At 36.9% G+C, this 25,056-nt stretch overlaps 1 protein-coding gene across 4 annotated transcripts in view; it reads right to left on the reverse strand.

Annotated features, from left to right (window-relative positions):
- Positions 1 to 1,082: 1,082 nt before the first annotated feature.
- TBK1 (TANK binding kinase 1) overlaps positions 1,083 to 25,056 on the reverse strand; it is a 50,389-nt gene continuing 26,415 nt past the window's right edge. The window contains exons 6-18 of one of the 4 annotated variants that reach the window (XM_055395079.2): positions 24,841 to 25,037; positions 23,925 to 23,983; positions 23,449 to 23,540; positions 19,705 to 19,806; positions 18,361 to 18,439; positions 13,494 to 13,615; positions 13,322 to 13,398; positions 12,687 to 12,726; positions 11,793 to 11,894; positions 11,568 to 11,664; positions 10,568 to 10,674; positions 9,960 to 10,031; positions 1,083 to 2,888 (exon numbers count right to left, since the gene is read on the reverse strand). In XM_055395079.2, the coding sequence (XP_055251054.2) occupies positions 2,837 to 2,888; positions 9,960 to 10,031; positions 10,568 to 10,674; positions 11,568 to 11,664; positions 11,793 to 11,894; positions 12,687 to 12,726; positions 13,322 to 13,398; positions 13,494 to 13,615; positions 18,361 to 18,439; positions 19,705 to 19,806; positions 23,449 to 23,540; positions 23,925 to 23,983; positions 24,841 to 25,037 (1,198 nt within the window). In that variant the 3' untranslated portion in view covers positions 1,083 to 2,836. Of the gene's footprint in view, positions 2,889 to 9,959; positions 10,061 to 10,567; positions 10,675 to 11,567; positions 11,665 to 11,792; positions 11,895 to 12,686; positions 12,727 to 13,321; positions 13,399 to 13,493; positions 13,616 to 18,360; positions 18,440 to 19,704; positions 19,807 to 23,448; positions 23,541 to 23,924; positions 23,984 to 24,840; positions 25,038 to 25,056 lie in introns of those variants that run through there. The other 3 variants (XM_088837061.1, XM_055395077.2, XM_088837062.1) reach the window with 3 other exon arrangements.

The following is a 25,056-nucleotide window of genomic DNA, read 5'->3' on the forward strand; positions in this document are numbered from 1 at the left end:
ACTTAAACAGTATTTGGTCATTTCCAAAATAATCAAAATGGGACCTTTAGAAGATATGATGGGATTATTTCCCACATTTCTTCCCTAACCTCTCAGTTCTTCTTTATTTACTAAAAGATACCCCTGGTTTTCCCATATAATTTACATTCACTTATTTCATTTTTGATTATTTCTTCTATTAGAACCATCTCTCATTTTTACATTAAGAATTAAATCCTACCTCACACCTGTCAGAATGGCTATCATCAAAAAGAACACAAATAACGCATGTTGGTGAGGATGTGGAGGAAGGAAACCCCTGTACACCGCTGGTGGGAATGTAAACTGATCAGTTACTGTAGAAAACTAAAGCAGAACTAAAAGTAGAACTATCATATGACAGCAATCTACTCTGAAGTATATAGCCAAAAAACCCCAAAAACACTAACTTGAAAAGATATGTGCACCCCAATGCTCACAGCAGTATTATTTACAGTTGCCAAGATACAGAAGCAACCTAAGTGTTCATTGACAGATGAATGGATAAAGATGTGGTGTACACATGCATAATGGACTACTACTCAATCATAAAGAAAGAATGAAATTTTACCATTTGCAACAAGGTGGATGGACTTGGAGGGTATTATGCTAACTGAAATAAGTCAGAAAAAGACAGGTACAGTACAATATCACTTTCATGTGGAATCTAAAAAATACAACAAATTAGTGAATATAATAAGAAAAGAAATAGAGTCACAGATAAAAAGAACAAACTAGTGCCTACCAGTGTGAGCGAGAAGCAGAGAGGGGCAATACAAGGTAGGGGATTAAGAGCTACAAGCTACTATGTATAAAATAAGCTAAAAGTATATACTGAACAAGGAATATAGCCACTATTTTATGACTATACATGGAGTATAACCTTTAAAACTGTGAATCACTATACTGTACGTCTGTAACATATAATATTGTAAATTACTGTACATTAATTTAAAAAAACTACCAAAAAAAAAAAAAAGAAGAGTTAAATCCACCAACTCTTTCACTTGTTACATTTAATTTTTAATTTCTGTCTTTTGGAAATATATCCAAATATGGAAAAAAAAAAAAAGCTACTGAACTAGAGAGGTAACTTATTTTAAAGCTAATTTTACTTACATAGTAACTGAAAATTTGGTTAGCAGACCAATGTCACTATGCATTTACTGACATAAAGTGTTTTTTGAATGAAGATGCATTCTTGAGAGTAGTCTATTGAAAGCAAGTGTGCTTGATTTACATGCTGCTGTAACGAGGAACAGAACATTAAGTCTTAACCAATTATTACTGTGGATCAGAACTGATCTTACCAGGACAACTTAACACAAGTTATACAAAAACAGTCCCCACAGCAAAGGTTTGCTTATTGATGTTCTTTTCTAGAGGTGCTTGAATAAAAATGAAATTTGCAAATATATTAACTGACCATATAACTTAGGTAAAATTTTTATCTAGTCTCCAGTGACATAAACTTTTAAACTACACAATTAAAGACATTCATGTTAGATGGTCAAATGGAAAATTAAAATTATAAGAGATTAAACACCCCCTTGCCCCACACATTCTCTGACTAAACAGTTTTTGATGGTGATAACCGTCACAATCAAAGTAATGTCATTTACCCATGTATTTATTTCTATAATGTGTACATGTGACACTTAAAATTCCCCTCCACAATAAAGTATCAATTTGAGATTTCAACTAAAATCCTAACCCATTTAGCCAAAATTTATTTACTCTTTAAAATATGGTGTCTTCATGATATACAGGTTGTACACAATCATACTTCAATCATCTAAGAAATCAGAAACCAAACCAAAACCTAATCCTTCTGGGATAAAAAAATTTCATATTGAGCACAGTTCTTTTGTCTGGAACCTTGGGTACATTTTTCAAAGAGAAGGCTCTCTTTTGGATTTGTACAGCATATGTTTATGAAAGAACTTCTACTAAATTTGGAATCAATGGTTTAGAAGAGACACAGAATTGCCCCTTGTCCAATTTCTGAGGCTAATTGACCATTACCACCCACATTATTTTTCAAAAGATAACTTGTTTCTCAAACTGTTGTACACAGAAAAATACAAACTGTTACGTTAAAATCGAGAAATTTATTGGTATTTCTTCATGAAATAGTAAGCAGAATTAAAGTAAAGAAGAAATGTACAGCCTAAAACAGTTGAAATGATCCTAAAATTTTTGTGACAATTATACATTTATGGCCAAAATAAAAAATGAACAGTTTTTAATAATTCATCACTTTAAAAATTTTGCTCAGTAATTTACCTGAAATTAAACAGACAGGAGGATAACTGGGATAATGCCACTTTATCCTTCTCAAAAAAACTGGGATCCTAGTACAATAGTGGTTCGGTTCTGCTCTCCACTCATAGAAGCTATCTCACCATTCTGTCACTTACAAATGTGTCAAGAATCAGCCTTTTCTGATTTGTAACGATGCCAATTTTGGTTCCACTTAAAAATATTTTCAGCAGGCAGTCGGAGATACATGACTTATTTGGACTTACTCAGAAAAGTCGACCATCACAGTATCTCAGAATATCGGTCATGGCTTTCTTCTAAGTGCTAACTGAGGTCAAATGTCCTCATATAATTATGAATGTTAAAAGGTAAAATTACATCTTAACAGCAGCCAAAAATTTATATATTTTTATGTATTTACAATATTATACATATTTACATGACCACATCAAATAGTGAAATATAGAAACAAGAGACCACCTGTACAGGCATTCATTTAATGCCTTGACATTATTTTCTTGTGCAAACTGAAACCTGCCTCGAACTTCTTATAAAGCTAAAGACAGTCGACATTGCGAAGGCCACCGTCCATGGTTAATGAGCCAAACCTAAAATACAGAAGAAAAAAAGACAATCTCACAAGATTCATTTATTTGACCTCTAACATTTTAAAGAATATAAAATACTTCTTAGATGAACAAACTATTCTTTTAAAGAGTTAACCAACTATAATTTGCTCTATTTTGAAAACAGAGCAAAATAAACTTGCTCTAATTTGAAACACAGTGGTATTATTATAAATATTTGAAAAAATACAACTCAATAGCTTGGGAAGACTTCTTAAGAGAAAACGAGGAGTGACATAATCTAGAAAGCATTAGGAAGAGTTGGGTAATTTCTTTGGGATGGGATTTATAAACAAAGACGTGGAGCTGGGAGTCAGAGACAGTGAAGAATGGAATCCTGCTAGAACAGAATATTATTTGGAGGAATAAAACTGGGTGATTAGTCTGGCATCAGACTATTATATTCTTTGAATTCAGTACAAATTTATATTTGACTTTATAGGTAGCAGGAATTTAGAAATTTTTGAGTCAAAGAAGTGGTATGATTAGATCAGTATTTGGCAAGATTGGTTTGGCTATAAAACCTATGACAGATGAGAAGAGCTGGTTAAGCATATAGGTAGGAGATTATGACCATGGCTCATGAAGGAGGGGGAAAGGAGATCTAGATGAGGTTGATGAGGGCAACAGGGGAATATTTTGAAGGAAGACTACCAAACCTGATGAAAGGAAGTAAAAAAAGTTAGTGTTTAAAATAATTTATGTTCATGGAAGGAGAAGAAAGGGGAAGAAGATGAGGAAATTACAGGGGAAACTGAGTTGGGAAGGATGATAAGTGATTTTAGATACAAAAAAATCTGAAGTGACAGATATCTATGTGGAGACAGTGCACAAGACTTGGTTTCTATTACTTGTTCTGGCACAAATCCTTAAAGTGGTCACTCAAACATGTAAGTTACGATTCTGCCATGTCTGGTTACCCATGAATTGTCAAGCCAGCAAATAAAACATGAGTTATTGGACATGCTTTGGGAAGTGGGGATTTTCTTTCACAAAACAGAAGTGATTCAATATATCAATAAAATTTTGTTAAAAATTTTTAATAATCTTTTTTACTTGCTAATCTTTAGCCTTTCAGGATAAATTTAGAATTTAGCTAAAGAGGTGCGGCCGTGAGGAGCTACCCCACGCCTGAGGCCAGGGCCGGCGGCCGAGAGGAGCTACCCCACGTCCAACAGGCGGTGGCTGCGCGGGCGCAGGAGGGCCGAGAGGAGCTACTCCGCGTTCAAGGTCAGGAGGGGGGGCCTTGAGGAGATACCCCTCGTCCAAGGTAAGGTACAGCAGCTGCACTTTGCTGGAGTGGCTGTGAAGAGATTTTCCACGACCAAGGTAAGGGAAACCGAAATAAGACGGTAGGTATTGCTAGGGGGCACCAGAGGGCAGACAAACTGAAATCATAATCACAGGAAACTAGCTGATCTAATCACATGGACCACAGCCGAATGTGGTCCCCTGGAGAAGGGAATGGCAAACCACTTCAGTATACTTGCCTTGAGAACCCCGTGAACAGTAACAAAGGGCAAAATGATAGGATACTGAATGAGGAATTCCCCAGGTCGGTAGGTGCCCAGTATGCTACTGGAGCTCAGTGGAGAAATAACTATAGAAGGAATAAAGGGATGGAGCAAAAGCAAAACCAATACCCAGTTGTGGATGTGACCAATGATAGAAACAAGGTCCGGTGCTGTAAAGAGCAATATTGCATAGGAACCTGGAATGTTAGGTCCATGAATCAAGGCAAATTGGAAGTGGTCAAACAGGAGATGGCAAGAGTGAATGTCGACATTCTAGGAATCAGTGAATTAAAATGGACTGGAATGGGTGAATTTAACTCGGATGACCATTATATCTACTACTGTGGGCAGGAATCCCTTAGAAGAAATGGAGTAGCCATCATGGTCAACAAAAGAGTCCGAAATGCAGTACTTGGATGCAATCTTAAAAATGACAGGATGATTTATGTTCGTTTCCAAGGCAAACCATTCAATATTACAGTAATCCAGGCCTATGCCCCAACCAGTAATGCTGAAGAAGCCGAAGTTAATCGGTTCTATGAAGACCTACAAGACCTTTTAGAACTAACACCCAAAAAAGATGTCCTTTTCATTATAGGGGACTGGAATGCAAAAGTAGGAAGTCAAGAAACACCTGGAGTAACTGGCAAATTTGGCCTTGGAGCACGGAATGAAGCAGGGCAAAGGCTAATAGAGTTTTGTCAAGAGAATGCACTGGTCATAGCAAACACCCTCTTCCAACAACACAAGAGAAGACTCTACACATGGACATCACCAGATGGTCAACACCGAAATCAGATTGATTATATTCTTTGCAACCAAAGATGGAGAAGCTGTATACAGTTAGCGAAAACAAGACCAGGAGCTGACTGTGGCTCAGATCATGAACTCCTTATTGCGAAGTTCAGACTTAAATTGAAGAAAGTAGGGAAAACCACTAGACCATTCAGATATGACCTCAATCAAATCCCTTATGATTATGCAGTGGAAGTGAGAAATAGATTTAAGGGACTAGATCTGATTGATAGAGTGCCTGATGAACTCTGGACGGAGGTTCGTGACATTGTACAGGAGACAGGGACCAAGACCATCCCCATGGAAAAGAAATGCAAAAGAGCGAAATGGCTGTCTGAGGAGGCCTTACAAATAGCTGTAAAAAGAAGAGAGGCGAAAAGCAAAGGAGAAAAGGAAAGATATAAGCATCTGAATGCAGAGTTCCAAAGAATAGCAAGGAGAGATAAGAAAGCCTTCCTCAGTGATCAATGCAAAGAAATAGAGGAAAACAACAGAATAGGAAAAACAAGAGACCTCTTCAAGAAAATTAGAGATTCCAAGGGAACTTTTCATGCAAAGATGGGCTCGATAAAGGACAGAAATGGTATGGACCTAACAGAAGCAGAAGATATTAAGAAGAGGTGGCAGGAATACACAGAAGAACTGTACAAAAAAGATCTTCACGACCAAGATAGTCACGATAATGTGATCACTGACCTAGAGCCAGACATCTTGGAATGTGAAGTCAAGTGGGCCTTAGAAAGCATCACTACGAACAAAGCTAGTGGTGGTGATGGAATTCCAGTTGAGCTATTTCAAGTCTTGAAAGATGATGCTGTGAAAGTGCTGCACTCAATATGCCAGCAGATTTGGAAAACTCAGCAGTGGCCACAGGACTGGAAGAGGTCAGTCTTCATTCCAATCCCAAAGAAAGGCAATGCCAAAGAATGCTCAAACTACCGCACAATTGCACTCATCTCACACGCTAGTAAAGTCATGCTCAAAATTCTCCAAGCCAGGCTTCAGCAGTATGTAAACCGTGAACTCCCAGATGTTCAAGCAGGTTTTAGAAAAGGCAGAGGCACCAGAGATCAAATTGCCAACATCCGCTGGATCATGGAGAAAGCAAGAGAGTTTCAGAAAAACATCTATTTCTGCTTCATTGACTATGCCAAAGCCTTTGACTGTGTGGATCACAATAAACTGTGGAACATTCTGAAAGAGATGGGAATCCCAGACCACCTGACCTGCCTCTTGAGAAACCTGTATGCAGGTCAGGAAGCAACAGTTAGAACCGGTCATGGAACAACAGACTGGTTCCAAATAGGAAAAGGAGTGCGTCAAGGTTGTATATTGTCACCTTGCTTATTTAACTTATATGCAGAGTACATCATGAGGAACGCTGGGCTGGAAGAAGCACAAGCTGGAATCAAGATTGCTGGGAGAAATATCAATAACCTCAGATATGCAGATGACACTACCCTTATGGCAGAAAGTGAAGAGGAACTCAAAAGCCTCTTGATGAAAGTGAAAGAGGAGAGTGAAAAGGTTGGCTTGAAGCTCAACATTCAGAAAACAAAGATCATGGCATCTGGTCCCATCACTTCATGGGAAATAGATGGAAAAACAGTGGAAACAGTGTCAGACTTTGTTTTTTTGGGCTCCAAAATCACTGCAGATGCTGATTGCAGCCATGAAATTAAAAGACGCTTGCTCCTTGGAAGGAAAGTTATGACCAACCTTGATAGTATATTAAAAAGCAGAGACATTACTTTGCCGACCAAGGTCCGTCTAGTCAAGGCAATGGTTTTTCCCGTGGTCATGTATGGATGTGAGAGTTGGACTGTGAAGAAAGCTGATCGCCGAAGAATCGATGCTTTTGAACTGTGGTGTTGGAGAAGACTCTTGAGAGTCCCTTATACTGCAAGGAGATCCAACCAGTCCATTCTAAAGGAGATCAATCCTGGATGTTCATTGGAGGGACTGATGCTAAAGCTGAAACTCCAATACTCTGGCCACCTCATGAGACGAGTTGACTCACTGGAAAAGACTCTGATGCTGGGAAAGGTTGGGGGCGGGAGGAGAAGGGGACGACGGAGAATGAGATGGCTGGATGGCATCACCGACTCTGTGGACATGAGTTTGAGTGTACTCCGGGAGTTGGTGATGGACAGGGAGGCCTGGCGTGCTGTGATTCATGGGGTCGCGGAGAGTCGGACACGACTGAGCGACTGAACTGACTGAACTGAAAGTTTTGAAGAAACTAGTTTGAATAAATTTATGAAGTTATAAAGAGATAATTACTATGTAGATGCTATAAACCAATCGGAAAGACTTTAAAACCTAACAGGCAATTCACAGAAAAAAAAAAATGAAGAAACATATAAAAAGATGTTTGACATCACTATTAACTGAAGAAATGCAAACTAAAATAAGATACCAGCTTCTACTAAACAAATTGGCACTTGAAAAAGTGGTAACGTTCAATGGGATAACAAGCAGGTCTTTCAGAGAACAAACTAACAAAGCTTATCAAAATTTAAATGTGCATAACCTTAGACCCAACAATTCCGTATCTAGAAACGTCAAGAAATCAACAATTCATATACAAGCACATGAAGAGATACATGAACATGTATGTTCACTGAAGCATGGTTTGTAATTGTGAAAAATTAGAAACAATTTAAATGCCCAATAAATAGGGATGCACTAAATAGATATGGTAGATGAATATGCTAGAACACTAGGCAGCTGCTGAAATGAGAAAACTAAAGCTATAGGTATGGATATGAAAAAGTGCTCTTGATACATAGGCTTAAGTGAAAAGAGACTAAACCAGTGTGAGCAGAATGACTCCATTCTCATAAAATACACATGTACAACAAACTATTAATACTGATTACTTCTACGGGGGTGGAGAAGTATGAGAAAGTAGATGAAGACTTTTATTTCAATTTTTACAATTACATATGGCTAAAAGTTGATTTACCAATTCATTAAATTAAGAAGGCTGATGATACTACAGAAGTGTCTGATAACTTTCTGCATGTAGCTCAAATATCATGTGATTTCCTGACATTCAATCTTTACAAGCCTTAGGCAGCTGTGTGGACTTTTATTTGAGAAAATAGGGCTAGTAGGGGGAAGATGATGTGAGGAGATAGGAGGCTGGGTTCCAGCTCCAGTTCATCTTCTCAATATGAACGTCAGCATCTGTGGAACACTAACGAAGACTATCTGCTAGACCCTGGAAAGGAAGGCTGGAATGCACGCTTAGTGAGGCCATACAGCTTGAAAGTGCTCTTCAAGTGTACAAAACACCACATAAACATGATGTCCTTGTATTAACATCTCGGTGGTGAGAGGACCTCTGGAGAAACACCTAAGGCCTGGAAAAAGAAGGCTTTTCCTTCATGAGCCAAATATGACTTCACTTCTCTGAGAAACACAGACAAGGAATCTGAGAAAAATAGCCAATAAAGTGGCTTTACTGGCTCTATATGTTTTCCAACTTTTTCTCCTGATCTATTAGGATTCTGGAGATAAGCAAACACTCAGCTCCTCAAAGAACTCAATGAACAGATGATGCTCACACGCAGGGAGGTATGCAGAGGGTTCTGTGAGTTAGACTATCAGAGTGCTGCCATCTCCTAAGCAAATCTGATTTCAGAACTGAAAATGATGATTCTAATGAGAAAATGTTTGGAAAAATAATATGCAAAAGATTTTTGTTTTCACAGACTGATTCAAAGAATTCTATTAGGTTGCTACAAAATTGCGGTTTTACAATGTTGAAATTTGCCATTTGATACTGGAATACATTCTTAAATAAATGTGGTTATGTTGTCAGACATCATATTAATGTGCTTGTCTCACTTTATGTATTTTTGCTAATGATCTATTACTTGCTGTTTATTTTATATTTATTTTAGACTATGGAAATCATGTTAGACAAAAAGCAAATCTGAGTGATTTTCTTGAGTTCAAAATGGGTAATAAAGCAGAGCAGACAACTTTTTGCAGGGAAAATGCTTCCAGTAGGAAGCAGAAAATTCTTTCCAAGAGTTCGTCAGATCCCAAAGCATGGATTTTTACGCTATAGGAATAAACACACTTATCTCTCGTTGGCAAATATTTGTTGATTTTAATGGTGCCTATTTTGACTAACATGGAGAAGGAAATGGCAGCCCACTCCAGTACTCTTGCCAGGAAAATCCTATGGGTGGAGAAGCCTGGTAGGCTACAGTCCATGGGGTTGCTAAGAGTTGAACACGACTGAGCGACTTCACTTTCACTTTTCCCTTTCATACATTGGAGAAGTAAATGGCAACCCACTCCAGTGTTCTTGCCTGGAGAATCCCAGGGACGGGGGAGCCTGGTGGGCTGCCATCTATGGAGTCGCACAGAGTTGGACATGACTGAAGCGACTTAGCAGCAGCAGCAGCATTTTCACTAGTAAAGATGTGTTTGAGCCTAGTTATAATGATTTAACATTCATGACCCAAAACTGCAATGACATTTGCACCAATCTAATTAACCAGTGCTTCTATAAAATGAAATCAATCACAATTGACTTTTCTTTATCCAAACAACCCCAAACATTAAAAGGCATCATGAAATTCACAAAACCTAAGGGTTCTGACTTAACACTCCTTTCTCACTGCTTAACCTATTGATACAGGAAGACAAACAGCTACAAATATAGATATATATGTATGCATTCAATTGCATAATCACCAGGCAGAATGATTTTTAAATTACTCACCTTTCTAAAATATGATTATTTTCAGCAAGTTCTTTAACTACCCCTTCCATTTCTTCCTTTAATTTCTTCATACTGTATTCAAAATAAAGATGAAAGTATCTCTGCTTAAAAAAATTAAGCAAATGTTCTACGATTAGCAAAAGAGACATAGGTATATAGAACAGTCTTTGGGACTCTGTGGGAGAGGGTGAAGGTGGGATGATTTGAGAGAATGGCATTGTAGCATGTATATTATCATATGTGAAATGAATCACCAGTCCAGGTTCGACGCATGATACAGGATGCTTGGGGCTGGTGCACGGGGATGACCTGGAGGGAGGATATGGGGAAGAGGGAGGTGGGAGGGGGGTTCAAGAGGGGGAAACACATGTACACCTGGGGCAGATTCGTGTCAATGTATGGCAAAACCAACCAATATATTAATGTAATTTGCCTCCAATAAAAAAAAATATTTACAGTATGTTTAGTTCTCTAGATTGATCTAAGCCATTAAATAACATTAGCAAATGTATTACTAACAAATATAAAACAATTCAAAATAAAAGAGCAAGTAAAACAAAATAAAAATAAACAGAAACGTTACAGTTACCAAATAATAAATTTCTTACCCAAGAGTCATTTCTACTAATGTGTTAGAACATGGATAAATTGGGGTCATGGTATGTTTGATTCCACTGGAGGCTGCAAACATTTTCTGTGGCAAAGTTTCTTGTAACTAAAACATCAAAAACAAAAAAAACACATCAATCACAGAACAGAATACTTACTACAGACCTTGAAACAAATGTTACAGGTTTTAATACGCGCGTTATAGCTTTATGCTGTAATTTCAAAACCATCAATAATACTTACACTAAAACTCTTTTTAAAAAAACTTTTTAGATGATAAAAAATGATCTATTAGATGTTTTATAATTAAAAACATCTAAGTTCTTGAAACTTGGCTCAAAATATGTGTCACACAGACTTCCCTGGTGGTCCACTGGTTAACAATCCACTGTGCAGTGCAGGGGATGTGGGTTTGATTTCTGGCTGGGGAACTAATAATCCCACCTGCTGTGGAGCAACCACAACTACTGAGCCCACTCACTCCAGAGTCTGCACCACAACTAGAGAGCCCGAGTGCCAGAACTAGAGAGTGTTCACCACAATGGAAGATCCCTGTGCGACAACCGAGACCAGACACAGGCACACACACAAACGTGCGTGTCAGCTGCTCAGTCATGTTCAACTCTCTGCCACCCCATGGACTGTAGACTGCCAGGATCCTCTGTCCATGGGATTCTCCAGGCAAGAATACTACAGTGGGTTGCCCATGCCCTTCTCTAGGGGATCTTCCTGACTGAGGGACAGAACCCGGGTCTCCTGCATTGCAGGCAGATTCTTTACTATCTGAGCCACCAGGGAAGACTAAATAAATAAATAAATATCTTTAAAAATGATTTAAATGGTAAATGTTACATATCACAAATGAGCAAGTGGAGCTAAATACAGGCATATTACATCCTATTTCTCTCTTTTCAATCATTATCAGATATAAACTGAGAAGAATTTTAATTTTTCCTAATAGGAAAAAGGCTTTTTTTCTAGATAATTTTGAAGCTATACCTCATTAGTATAGTCTTGATACTTTGATACTTCTTCTTCAATATCAAAACACTGATTAGTTAGGGATAATAACTGTTTCCTAAGGTGAAGCATCTTTCTGAAAACCAAAAAGAATTGATTAATAAAGAGTCTAAGGAAATATCACCCTTACTTAAAATGTGTAATATAGATTAGATTGTATATTGTGCACCCAACCACTAATCACCCCCAAAAAAGTTTACTTACCTCATCCATTCTTCTGACTTATCCAAGAAAGCCTCATACTTTTTAACACATTCATCCGTAAAGTGGGTCATAGCTTTTGTTGCATGATAATACAGTTTTTGCCTGTAATTTAGAAATGATCAGAGGCTTAAAGCAATGTCATTGTCTTTATTTCCAATATTAAAGAGTCTTAAAATATATGAAATTTATTTCCCGTAATGACTGTTGTGGGTTTAGGATTTTTACAGTAGAAAGTGCCTAAGGTTTCTAAGACAGACATTATATGCAAGAGAAGAAAAAGAAGGTTCATAGTGGAGAATGGTCAAAATCTATTTACTGAATGAGGTTAAGGTTAAAGAGGTGGTTAAGTGTGCCCTCTCCTATGTTCTCTACTATCTGTCCTTCTGTAATCAGAGTACAGAAGGCAGAAGACTGTCCCCCTTATTCTCCTATCTCTGTAACCTCTGAACCAGGGAGCCAGAAAATATGTGCACATTCAGTAACGGTTCTATATAAAGCTAGTATCAAGATGTATTTTTTATTGTGATTAATCACAACTTTAAGAAGAATCTCATTAACAATATAACCAAAAATAATTATTAAACATAATCTGAGAGGAAGGACAGGGTGAGATGAATGGAGAGAGTAGCATGGAAGCATATAAACTAACACATAAAGCAGATAGCCAATGGAAATTTGCTATGATTCAGGGAACTCAAACGGCTCTGTGACAACCTAGAGGGGTGGGAAAAGGTGGGAGATGGGAGGTGGGAGGAAGGTTTAAGAGGGAGGAGACATATGTACACCTATGGCTAATTCATGCTGATGTATGGCAGAAATCAAACCAATATTGTAAAGCAATCATCAATTAAAAATAAATAAATATAATTAAAAAAACATAATCTGGACACTTACTTATCAAATTTGTGGATTTGTTCTTCATTATAAGCTAGTCCTAAAAATAAAAATATATATTACTTTTATAAATGTAGAATCATAAAATCACATGCAATTGTTTTCTGAGATTATTACTTCAAAAAGCCTAACAGTTTAAAGCAGATGGTACAAATTTGTGACCCATGGGTAGATATAACCCACAAATTCTTTCATTTGGTCTATATATTGCTAACATTAAAAAAAACGGTCAACATTTAAAAATCAGGATATTTCTAGTAAAGTCTATTTCCAGCTTCTCTTGAGATCTAGGAAGACTGGAAAAACAATTAGGTGAATCTGAGTACTGGCTCTCCCCTTCTGATGGGGGCAGGGTCGGGGAGGGGCTCCTCTCTAGTTCCCCTCAGTCTCCACTGGCGAATCTCATTCCTTTCTTTTACGTGCATGGCCACTAGAGGTTATAGAGACCATGATCCCTGATTTGAAATACTCAAAAGGTTGAATTTTTAATACATTCAACCTCTTTCCTGACAGAAATCAAGTCTCTGAAATAAATCACTTATGTAGTCATCTTTACTAAATATAGCAAATAATTCAACTGAATTACAACTAGTAGGACTGACTCATTAGATTAACAAATGGGAAATTTTACTTACTACGTTCTGCTTTGTCTTTTTTGAATTGATAGTAAATCTCTGTGATGCAATTTAACAGGACTTGTAGCTTTTCTACACTGTTTTAAGAAAAAAAATTCAAATAAATTAATTGAGTCGATGTGAAAAAGGACATTTAATAAGAGTAGAAACTACCAATGCACTTATAACCTACTGTCTATCTTTGGGATGAGTGCCTTCTTGATGGGTCCATGTATCGGCAAGTAATCCACCTGGAGACAATTTGCTTTCAATATCCTGGAGACTGGTTTCTATTGTTCCCTGAGAACTGGAAAGCTACATAAAACCAAAGTGTTTAGATCCAGATCACCAAAAATCAGATAGGAAAATCACAATGCTAATGGAGCTGAATGTCTGAATAGTATTTCTTTTGTAGATTACTTCAAAGTCAGAATAATTATTTTTACCTTTAAATGCAAGGACAGTTTCTTAGGTTGTATTCAATATGATAATGACAATTATCATATGACAATATGATAATAAAACATGAGTATGAATACATTTTATAAACACTGTTTACATCAATTATTCTTTTTTAAAAAACACACAAAATACTTGTAATCATTCAATTAAGCTTCTGTTTCTTGAGTTACAAAGTATGGTTAGTACTGTATCTCATGAAAATCGAACAGGAGAACTATTAGCATAACCCCAACTATAAATGTAGGTGTGCAAAATTGTGCTCTCTTGGTTTAGAGATTAAAAAAAGGAAGTCCTCATAAAAACAAAAAAATGCAAAGAAACCTCATCTACCCTGTTCACTTTAAGCTTAATACACTTATCACCTATCTACCAAAGATCTGAGCATTTGTATAACTTACAAAGAAAAGATGGTTAGATTTAAAGGATAAACATATTTGAATATTTTAAATGTCCTGATATATATTGTTGTTTTTCAAATAAAGTTTTAAGTGATGGTTTAGGCAGCTACTAGCAACAACAAATGTGCCCTTTTCATTCTACTCTGTTAGCATTGGTATTATACAGTTTTAATTATTTGCCTGCTTGCTTACTGTGCTGAGTGCTTTGTGGGGATCTTAGTTACTGCACCAGGGATTGAACCTGTAATTCTCGGCAGTGAAAGCATGGAGTCCTAACCACTGAACTGCCAGAGAATTCCCAGTATATCATTTTAGAGGACACAATCCAGCCCATAACATCACTCATAGCAAGGAAAAGGAGATAAAGCCTTATGCCAGTTCAGGACAGGGAGTTAGAACTGAATATTTCACAAACACCCATAACTTGAGGAGTGCAGGGATCTTAGTCATCGTGGCTATTCTGCTGCCTGGAACAGGCCTGGCCTAGAGTTATGTGTGTGCTCATTTGTTTAAATGGGCAGAGAAATAAATGGACATGGAGTGAAAAGAGACAGGAAAAGACTGAGGTAAGGTTGGAGAAGGGATAATTTTTTTTTTTTTTTTTTGCAGAAGCTTTTAATTTTAATTAGGTCCCATTTGTTTATTTTTGCTTTTATTTCCAATATTCTGGGAGGTGGGTCATGGAGGATCCTGCTGTGATTTATGTCGGAGAGTGTTTTGCCTATGTTCTCCTCTAGGAGTTTTATAGTTTCTGGTCTTACATTTAGATCTTTAATCCATTTTGAGTTTATTTTTGTGTATGGTGTTAGGGAGTGTTCTAGTTTCATTCTTTTACAAGTGGTTGACCAGTTTTCCCAGCACTACTTGTTAAAGAGATTGTCTTTTCTCCATTGAATATTCTTGCTTCCCTTGTCAAAGATAAGGTGTCCATAGGTGCATGGATTTATCTCTGGGCTTTCTATTTTGTTCCATTGATCTATATTTCTGTCTTTGAGAAAGGATAATTTTTAAAGCCTTGTTAATTTGAAAGACAAAATGGTATCTTACTGTTATCCAAATAGGCAATTTTCTATTACTATTGGGGTTGAACTGTTTTCCCTAAGAGTTTCACTTAGATATACTCATTTTTAAATCATTTCTAAATGGTCTGTGTCTATTTACTGCAGATTTAATGTTTTCCTTATGCATTTGTTAGGGAAAAAATTTGCTGGTGGCTCAGTCAGTAAAGAGTCTGCCTGCAATTCAGGAGATCCAGGTTCAATCCCTGGATCGGGAAGATCCCCTGGAGAAGGAAATGGGAACCCACTCCAGTATTCTTGCCTGGAAAATCCCATGGATGGAGGAACGTGGTAGGCTATAGTCCATAGGTTCACAAAGAGACAAGACTGAGTAACTTCACTTTATGCATTTGTATGAGCTGTGTTTATTAAAACAAACAAACAAACAAAACCCCCTTTATCTCATTTTCTCAATCTATTTGTTTTTTAACTTTTTTTTTCTTTCATTTAACATATAGGGATCTTGAGAATTCCGTGGCAGTCCAGTAATTAGGACTCCATGCTTTCACTGCCAGTGGCCAGGGTTCAATCCCTGGTCAGGGAATTAAGATCCCACAAGCCATGTGGAGCAGACCAAAGGAAAAAAAAAAACAATTTAAAATTCTTATATAGCCAAATACATATCTTGCTTTTCATGCTTTATATCTTTCTTAACACTAATGTTAAGAATGTGTTACCTTATAGTTCTAAAATATGGAAAATAGTTTATGGACAAAGTTATTTTTTTACAGCACAAAAGTGTGTGAAATAGCAAGCAACCTGAAGGACCAACATTAGGGGGGTAATAAATAAAACAGAGTTGACTCACTGGAAAAGACTCTGATGCTGGGAGGGATTGGGGGCAGGAGGAGAAGGGGACGACAGAGAATGAGATGGCTGGATGGCATCACCGACTTGATGGACATGAGTTTGAGTGAACTCTGGGAGTTGGTGATGGACAGGGAGGCCTGGTGTGCTGTGATTCATGGGGTCGCAAAGAGTCAGACATGACTGAGCAACTGAACTGAACTGAAATAAAATAATAAATCAATTGGCTGCAATATTATTAAATGTCTATTTAAAAAGTAGTGGGACTTCCGGGCTGTCCAGCGGTTAAGACTTTGCACTTCCAATTCAGTTTGTGTGGGTCTGATCCCTGGTTGGGGAACTAAGATCCCACATGCCGAAGTAGTCAAAAACAATAAAAAGTAGTATTACCAACAAAACTGGAAAATGCCTTTACTATAATGTCATACAAAAAATTAAAAAAAAAACCTGTATGTTCATAGGGAAAATAATCATTTAATAATATATATAAAAAGACAACCAAACAGTGACTGACAAAATTTTAGCAGCATCAGAATCATTTAGAGAGCTTGCAACACTGATTGCTGGGCCCTACCATCAGTTTCTGATTCAACAGGTGAGGCCCCAAAATGTGCATTTCTAACAGGTTCTCATGTGAGGTGAGGCTGCTGTTTCAAGGATTACTCTGAGAATCACTGCTGTAGGACACTGAACAGAACTTTTAATAATCATTTCTGATTGGCATGTATATATATAACCTTTTCTAACTTATATATCTTACTTTTATGGTGGGAAAAAATGTTGAGGTCTCCGTTAGGAAAGGAGCTACAACAACTCAACATGTATGAGGAAAAACACTGAAATCTGGTGAAAAATAAATGGCCTGAAGTTAAAGCCCTGACTTTGTAAGACTCTGTAAATATAAGCTATTTAACCATTCATGCTTTGATTCTCCTATGAAATCTAAATCCTCACAAAAATGTCATAAAAATGAGAAACATTTTGGACTCCAATTTCAATTCAAAATGCTGAAACGACTCTGGCACTTGAAAGTGCCATGAGGTCTATGAGCTGGTAAGTCAAGTTCTAAAATGAGTTGGTAAGTCAAGTTCTAAAACAAAAGCAGAAAAAATAATAGAAAACATTTACAACAATATGACTGCCTATATTTTAATATGGACAAATACTGGGGAAAACTATTTCCTGTTTCTCTGACTTTTCATGTCTATTCCATAGAAACATTTTTCAAACTTTTTTGATCATGACCTATAGAAAGAAATTCACTTTGTTTTAACCCAGTATTATTCAAGTGTAAACAGTAAAACTGAACAGAAAGTTTCATGGACTAGTAATATCCTTATATGTGATGCATTCTGACATTTTCTATTCTATGTCATTTTTAAAACATTGCTGGTTACAACGCATTAAACTTTACAACTACTAGTTGTTCATGGCTCATATTTTGAAAACCACTATTTCAGATCTAAAACTGAGGAAAAGAAATAACTAAACATCAGCCTAAGCTTGCAAAGAGAAAAGGAATATGATCACAAGTTCTAAAACTTTTAACATCCATTTTATGAAAGAATACTCAAAATACTAAAAGCTTGCAGGAGTATATATAGCATTTTTATTTATCTCATTTAATTAGTACAATAACCTGTGAGGTAGGCAAAGTAAGCAACTACCCATTTTAAAGAAGAAAAAAACGAGACTACAAAGAATTGAAGGCCTTGCTTGAGTAGCCAGGCAGGAATCGTTGGGTAAACAGCGACAGTATCTGGGATTAGGAGTCAGTTCTCAATACATAATTTCACGCTCTTCTACCACACATTTTAACAAGAGATCCAGAGATTACCTGAAATGCTACTGCATTTTTCAGGAGAGATTTTGTCCTAATTTCTTTTTTAGTTATAGAAACAAATCACTGCCTTGAGAAACTCAAATCTTTCTTTCCTTACTTTTTATTTTAGAAAAGATCAGGTATTTTCCTAACTTGCGTCTATTTCTAAACAAGTTTATACATTCTGCATGTCAAATTACATGTATGAACTTGCTTTAATCTCCACAAAAGCAATACAAGAGCACTGTGAATTCTAAAGACAGAGAGGGAGAGAAGAGGAGAGAGAGAGAGAAATGGGCTGAAAGCAAAGAAGGCATTTGGAAATGTCATGAAGAACTTCGTGGCAGTAAAGGGTATTTAAATAATTATAAACAGTTTTCTATGGTGGGAAAAGGCTACTATTTCTCCTGAGATCTTTAGGTACATCATCTCTCTAGGAAAGTTCATTTCTAATCTTGTCACCACAGGAACAGACTATGAACCTACAATTGTCATAATTTTGTAAACACTTACTCTCAGCAGCTTGGTGTGTATGTCTGAAATTTCACCTAACTCTGCTGCTTCTAGGTTGATCTTCATCAGCTTTTCATATCTGTACAAAAACAAGTACAGAAAAATTAAATGAGCATAGATTTTAAAAGCTGTTTCATAAATTATATTTGACCTATTATCATAACGATTTAAGAACGGAATATTGAATGCAAAGCCTACAATCAACAATTCCAAGAAAACTTGATGTCTCTGTAAAAATGAAATTTTATATATTTGTATTTATAAATGTGCAGATTAAGAGATAAACTATAAAAGACAACTTTACTTCAGTCTTATGCCATGATAATCGTCAAAATACTAGATTTCTGATTTAATGGAGGTCAGCAGTATGTACTGGTTCAGTTATTATTTTTCCTATGCAGTACAAGTAGTATAGCCTAGGAACAGGGCAGTTTAAAATATCACTGTGTTTCAAAAGGCACTCTCAGGGATAAGTAAGAGTAAACTAAGTAACAGTAAGTAAGAGTAAACTAAAGAGTAAACTAAATAATAAGTAACCGTCAATTAAATACTAAAGTAAGAAAGAATAAACTTATTAATATAGCGCTGAAGAATATGCTTTTGAACTGTGGTGCTGGAGAAGACTCTTGAGAGTCCCTTGGACTGCAAGGGGATCAAACCGATCAATTCTAAAGGAAATCAGTCCTGAATATTTATTGGAGGGACTGATGCTGAAGCTGAAGCTCCAATACTTTGGCCACCTGATGCGAAGAACTGACTCACTGTAAAGACCCTGATAATGTGAAAGACTGAAGGCAGGAGAAGAAGGGGACAACAGAGGATGAGATGGTTGGATGGCATCACCGCCTCGATGGACATAAGTTTGAGCAAGCTCTGGGAGTTGGTGATGGACAGAAGGCCAGGCGTGCTTCAGTCTATGGGGTTACAAAGAGTTGAACACGACTGAGTGACTGAAGAATAAACTGAAGAATAATCCCCAAATTCTAAAAATACTTTCAAAATGCAGTTTTAGAATAACTTCCTACTTCCTTTGATTACAGGTTTTGTATTTCCTATGCAGAGTTGTCTGCTTAGCAAGGTAAAAAATTGAAATGTTTCTATTTCAGATTCCTTTTCCTTTTCAAAGGGAAGGAGAAAATGCTACCAAAGAGATGGTATTCATTTCTTACTGAGACAACCGGGTATTTCTGCCCTTGTGAGGAAGTGACTTAATCTAAGGTTGTCCCTTAACGGAAAGACTAGAATGGCATGCTGTATCATGTTAACAATAACTAAACAAATTAAACAGAAATGGAAGAATAGTTAACATTTTAACCATTATCAGTAAGACAGCAATCTACTCACACTTTCACAGTTTTTTCAATGTTTCTGATGCAGAAATCCAATGTGATCACAACTTCTGTCTTTTTGTGAACAGTTTCATTATAGTCATCTTTAACTAATTCTCTAAAAAATAATAATATTCTCATTAGTTTATCTAGGGAATTATTTATTTGCTCTTGTCTTTCACTAATTACACTGTGGTACTACCTTCTGTTCAGACAAACTTCTTAATAGTCTTGATACATTACGAAAGCCAATTACCTTTTTATTACTGAAAGCATCTCTAACACTTATTCAGGGCACAAACCATTACCAGTCAATAGTTTGGAAATCTAAGGCATTAAAATTATATTAAGGAATAAAAATTAACTTTCAACCACACAAATAAGCTGAACAGCATTACATTTTATACCACCAGAATTAATTTTTACTGTTCATAGTAGACTATTGTCTGATTTATACTTTAAATCAATTAATATGATCTCTAAGGAAACAAATAATGAGATAGTATATAACTGAAGAGCTTCTGATCTATATCAAAGTCAGCAAACTAAGGCCTGATGCCTGTTTCTGCTAAAAAGAATATCTACCTTTTTAAAGTTTGTAAAAACAAAATGAAAACAAAGAAAACTTGTGGCCCACAAAGTCTAAAATATTTACTATTTGAAAAAAATTGGCCAACAGTGGTCTACATGAAAAACTATTTTTTATGACTTATTGAACTAAAAACTAATAAATAAAGAAATAAAAGGTTCATAAAGTTGTGACTTGGACAGAAAACAGCAAGAGAAAACAAGAGCTGTTAGTAACAATGCTATGATACTGAATGAAGTCAACATTTAGATTTTTCCAGAAACCATTTAGTAAAAATAAACAGGCTTCTTAATGGAAAGAAAAAGCATAGGTTTACAAATTGGGTATGTGAACACATAAAAATATTAGAATCATAAATGACAGGTTTAACATAAAGGTGACAGGAAAAAAAAAGAGCTTTAAATTTTTTTCTTTAGAAAAAGCAGCAGAACAAGAATGATGAAACGCTTCATGTATGTTTTTGTGAGAAGGGAAAGACAGGTGTGAGGTGGGTATACATAAACCGTCATAAGCATTAAAGCCCAAGAACACCATGAGTTCATTATTATGTGTCTATAAAATGCAAAAGCTTAAAATGATGTTGTATAGAACGAGAGGCATGACTTTTTTTTTTGACCAGTGAACAAAGGGTTTATTTCTAGTTTCTTGTCAAAAATTAGTGCCAACACTACACATTGCCTTTGACATTAGTTTCAAACACGCACACTGATCAGAGACAGTGTATATGTGACCCAGCAGCCGGTGGGGATGATATCTGTCAGGACTGTTAGGCTCACTGGTTCACTCACTTTAAGTTCAGTTCAGTTCAGTCGCTCAGTCGTGTCCAACTCTCCACGACCCCATGAATCACAGCACGCCAGGCCTCTGTCCATCACCAACTCCCGGAGTTCACTCAAACTCATGTCCACAGAGGCGGTGATGCCATCCAGCCATCTCATTCTCTGTCGTCCCCTTCTCCTCCCGCCCCCAACCTTTCCCAGCATCAGAGTCTTTTCCAGTGAGTCAACTCGTCGCATGAGGTGGCCAAAGTATTGCAGTTTCAGCTTTAGCATCAGTTCTTCCAATGAACACCCAGGACTGATCTCCTTTAGAATGGACTGGTTGGATCTCCTTGCAGTACAAGGACAGCCCCCCAAATCCCACTGCCATTCACAGTGGCTCACACTGAAGCTTGCACACTAAAGCAGAAACAAGGGGGTGCTCTTTCAGACCTAATTATGGCCAGCCGGTGGTTTCTACCTGTGGCAGCACAGTCGCTTTCTACCGGGAAACTGATGAGAGGAACTTGTGTGAGGAGGGCTGATTTCAGCATCCCAAAGTTTGCCTGCGATTTCTGAATGGAAAACTGTTTGCATTCCCAAGTTCTGCCCTGCTGTGAGATAGGCAGGCCTGTTTCTACCCAGCTGCCATTTACCATGCAAGATGATACTGCTTTCTAGAACACAGATAATCTCTGTGGACAACCTGCTGATAATCAGGCACCAAAACATCTGTGGAAAAAACTGAGCTGGGGGTCACTGAATACTGCAGATAGGAAACACACAGTAATTCCATTCCTCAGCTGTTAACAGTGTTCCTTTTACCTTTATAACTGGCTTTTAGACAAATCCCAAGTTCTTCATCTCTGACAACCAACTAAAAGTGAAGTAAAGAGCGTTACTGGAGGGAAATATAAATTATTTAATTGTTCAGGACCCAGTCCTTGGTTCTGGTCTACTTTAACTTAATCCCTTGGTAGTTTTGTCAATTCTCATAGCCTTCAGTTCAGTTCAGTTGCTCAGTCGTGTCTGACTCTTTGTGACCCCATGAACCACAGCACGCCAGGCCTCCCTGTCCATCACCAACTCCCGGAGTCCACCCAAACCCATGTCCATTGTGTGGGTGATGCCATCCAACCATCTCATCCTCTGTCATCCCCTTCTCCTCCTGCTCTCAACCCTTCCCAGCATCAGGGTCTTTTCAAATGAGTCAGCTCTTCGCATCAGGTGGCCAAAGTATTGGAGTTTCAGCTTCAATATCAGACCTTCCAATGAACACCCAGGTCTGATCTCCTTTAGGATGGACTGGTTGGATCTCCTTGCAGTCCAAGGGACTCTCAAGAGTCTACTCCAACACCACAGCTCAAAAGCATCAAGTCTTCAGTGCTCAGCTTTCTTTATAGTCCAACTCTCACAACCATACATGACCACTGGAAAAACCATAGCTTTGACTAGACGGACCTTTGTTGGCAAAGTAATGTCTTTAATATGCTGTCTAGGTTGGTCATAGCTTTCCTTCCAAGGAGTAAGCATCTTTTAATTTTGTGGTTGAGGTCACCATCTGCAGTGATTTTGGAGCCCCTCAAAATAAAGTCTGTTACTGTTTCCATTGTTTCCCCATCTATTTGTCATGAAGTGACAGGACTGGATGTCATGATCATAGTTTTCTGAATGTTGAGTTTTAAGTCAGCTTTTTCATTCTCCTCTTTCACTTTCATCAAGAGGTTCTTTAGTCCGTCTTCACTTTCTGCCATAATGGTGGTATCATCTGCGTATCTGAGGTTATTGATATTTTCTCCTGGCAGTCTTGATTCTAGCTTGTCCTTCATCCAGCCTGGCATTATACTCTGTATTTCACTCATAACTGGTGGTGGTGCTGCTGCTAAGTCGCTTCAGTCGTGTCCAACTCTGTGTGACCCCACAGATGGCAGCCCACCAGGATCCCCCGTCCCTGGGATTCTCCAGGCAAGAACACTGGAGTGGGTTGCCATTTCCTTCTCCGAGAGGCATGATTTTTAAGAGACCATTCATTCTCCACTTCTGTGAGGACATATATACTCATCCACAAAACATTTCTTAGGGTCATGGGACCATGGCAGTGAAAGCATGAGTCCTAACTACTGGACTACTGGGGAAGTCCCATTTTCTCCTGATTTGTTTTAAAATTTAATTTAAAAAAATTTTAAAATTCAGATACTATTTGTCCTGTCTTATATTTTGTAGGAATAAAATTAAAGGAAAAAAAAAAGCTGCTAAATATTTTGTAAACTAAATGTGGAACAAATGTACTATAGTAAAAATCATGCATGTGACCCTACCTAGTCTAAAGAGGTAAAGTACCCATGAAGAGATGATCAGTTATTTAGTGAGGCCTATGTGAAGATCAATTTTCAAATTTCAATCCGTTACTTACATCAACCATCGCATCCCCTTTCTCATTAACTCCTGATAAAGCAGCAAGGTACTGGCAATTCTACAGGCATAACACACAACTCCTGTCATTGCCTAATGAAGAAATACAAAGTGTCAATATTTGGTGCTAAATTGTGGTAATAGGGTAAGAAAAACTTTCACATAAAAATTTTCAAACATTCCTGTTTTTATCATTAAAAAAGCTACTAGTTCCTAAAAGCTAAGGACAGATATAACTACAATAAACATTTCATCCTTAATAATGGTAAACATGCATTGTCTCAATGGAGAACATTTTCTTATGAGTTCAAGAAAAGCTATAAAGAAGCGAGAACAAGAAACAGTTTGTAATGGATAACAATCTAAATGAGTCATTTCCTAAGCTATACAGGTGTATATAAAGATACACTTTTTATTGCTTACATTATTGATAATTTTAATTCAGATGTTTAAATAGTAATTTAATTAAATACTAACCTTAGCCATGCTGGCATCCCCATCTAAATCATAACGTGGATGTACTTTAGGGAGGGAAACTGAAATATGAAATAAAATAGTTAAAATCAGAAATAAAAAATGCATTATTTTATCCTTTATACATCAGCCTCCAAATTAAACATTAACCTCTAAATTACCTTTAAATTAAACATTAGTGATAAAACTCTTTAATGTTCTTTCCCTGGTTAAAAAAAAAATGCTCATTCCTTAACAAATTACTACGTGCACTATTTCTAAGGAGTTTTACATCTTTTTCTTAAATATATTCCAATATAACAAGTTCAATGCTTTTCTTTAAATCTAAATCAAATCCCAAAGATCTAAACAGAAATGTAAAATTCCAGGTAATTTTTTTTCACCATCAGAATTAATAATTTAAAAGATTCCAAAATACATATCTAATTATTCTTAGATTCCAAAGCCTAGCAAAGGGTCCTATTCACCCTGGAAACAATAAACATTTGTTGAGATTTATGATACAAGAGGTTATTCTGAGGGTTAGTAAAATACTGAAAGCAGAGAGCTACAATAAAACATGTATGACAAAGTATTTTACCATTTTATAAACAAAATATTTACTGTCAACTCTTGTTACCTATGAGAATTTTAAATTTTACTACTACTCATTCGATTAACTTACAAATTTTAGTATTTATAAAAGTTCCACATTAATGTCATTAATCAACTTTATAAAGATGACAATCATTTTTATAGTTTTTTTTTTCCCTTTGGCTGCGCTGTGTGTCTTGTGGGATCTTATTTCTCCAACCAGAGACAGAACCCAGGCCCTCAGCAGTGAGTGTGTGGAGCTGTAACCACTAGACCACCAGGGAATTCCCAGTTTGTTGTTATTTTTTAATGGCTAGTAAGAACAACAAGAAAAATCCCAACTTACTTTTTTCATATATCAATCCTATGGTACTCAGAGGTTCCCGGCTTACTACAAAGATAGGGTTTTCCTCAGAAGTTTTAGGGAAATGTTGTGCCAGTCTTCCAGGTTCTAGAACTAAACGTCGTCCTTCATATATAAGTTCTTGATTTGAAGAAATAATTTTGGTTTGTTTATATACCAGTTCATGAAATACAGTAGCACTGTATGAGAAAAATTGAA

This window comes from Moschus berezovskii, chromosome 6 (genome assembly GCF_049115385.1).
Source record: "Moschus berezovskii isolate FMDL1 chromosome 6, NW_MosBer_1.0, whole genome shotgun sequence".
NCBI lineage: Eukaryota > Metazoa > Chordata > Mammalia > Artiodactyla > Moschidae > Moschus > Moschus berezovskii.